The sequence below is a fragment of the Lottia gigantea genome, assembly GCF_000327385.1.
Source record: "Lottia gigantea unplaced genomic scaffold LOTGIsca_1925, whole genome shotgun sequence".
In the NCBI taxonomy this organism is placed as follows: domain Eukaryota; kingdom Metazoa; phylum Mollusca; class Gastropoda; family Lottiidae; genus Lottia; species Lottia gigantea.
This window is the reverse complement of record NW_008708368.1, coordinates 7,513-8,757: the sequence shown is the minus strand read 5'-3', so window position 1 is coordinate 8,757 and position 1,245 is coordinate 7,513. Positions and strand designations below refer to the sequence as shown.

The 1,245-nt window shown below is 35.8% G+C and overlaps 1 protein-coding gene across 1 annotated transcript; it reads right to left on the bottom strand.

The window, feature by feature from the left end:
* Positions 1-317: 317 nt before the first annotated feature.
* On the bottom strand, positions 318-1,238 carry LOTGIDRAFT_176525 (hypothetical protein; the record flags this gene model as incomplete). Its single annotated transcript, XM_009052950.1, has 1 exon — positions 318-1,238. One exon carries the CDS (start codon positions 1,236-1,238, stop codon positions 318-320), a length of 921 nt encoding a protein of 306 aa, XP_009051198.1.
* Between the last annotated feature and the right edge of the window lie 7 nt (positions 1,239-1,245).

The following is a 1,245-nucleotide window of genomic DNA, read 5'->3' as shown; positions in this document are numbered from 1 at the left end:
ACTTTAAATTATCATACCATACAAGTATGTTTTGGGAGTAAAATTCTGATTTCAATTCATCATCTATTAAATTTGAAATATATGTACAATATGGAGTATCTTTAAGTAACTCATTATTAAAAATATAAACACCTGGTCCTCTTTCACACTCAATTAGGTTAAATACAAGTCTTACAATATTATGATCTGATAATTTGGAATATACAATTGAACTATAAACGGAGTTTACCTTTAAAATTTTATCTTTGCTCTTGAAGCCATTTACATTCCAGGATCCTATATTAATCATTATAAGTATAAAGTTAAAAAATACATATCTATTCATTGCTGTTATCTGTTCTTCTCTTCTGTCTGTCCTCTACTATCCTCTTGATGTTATCTATATTAGGTTCATATCTTCTTCTGGCTGGTTTGTTTGGTGGTGGCTCTTTTTTCTGTTGTAGGGTGGGTGGGTCTGTTTTCTCTTTTTGTGGTGGCTCTTTTTTCTGTTTCTGTGGTGTCTTCTGTTTTGGAGATGGTGGGTCTTTTTTCTGTTGTTGCTGGGTTGGAGGATCTTTTCGTTGTTGTGTAGGTGGTGGGTCTATTTTTATTTTTGTTGAGGAGGGGTCTTGTTCCTGGGTTGGGGGGTCTTCTCGTTTTTGTTGTTGGAGTTGTGTATCAGTTTTCTGTTGTTGGGTCTCTTTCTCCCTCTTATCGTTAATTGGTGTGACGTTTTCAGGGATACGGTTCTGTTTCTTTTGATGTATTTGGTTGGGGTCTTTTTTCTGGTTGGGAGTTGATGTTGGGTCTGGGTGTTGTTCTGTTCTTTGTAGTGGTGGTGGTGTCATTACATCATGATTCTGTAAGATGGTACCTAAATTTTCCTCTGGACCAGGGATGATGCTATAGTCATTTATATCAATCTGTTCACAACTGTTCGAGATGTTCCCCACTTTACTCTTTTTATTATTTCTGTCCATTTCTATTGAGTCGTCTGTTTTGTTGTCTTGGTTGGTTTCCATTTCTGTTTCTAAGTCTGTCACATTCAAATCCCTTTCTTCTTGTCTCCTTTCTCCAGCTTTTCTTTTTGTTGAAATATATTTGTTGTCTGATTGATTACCGTTTGCTGAGTCCTTCTCATTTCTGTCGTCTGCTACAATACTATAACTATTACTGTTCTGATTTGATCTTCTATCGCTATCTCTTTCGCCTTCTATTCTATTCCCATCGTTATTTCCTGGTTCATTCGCATCTTTCATCTTTGAC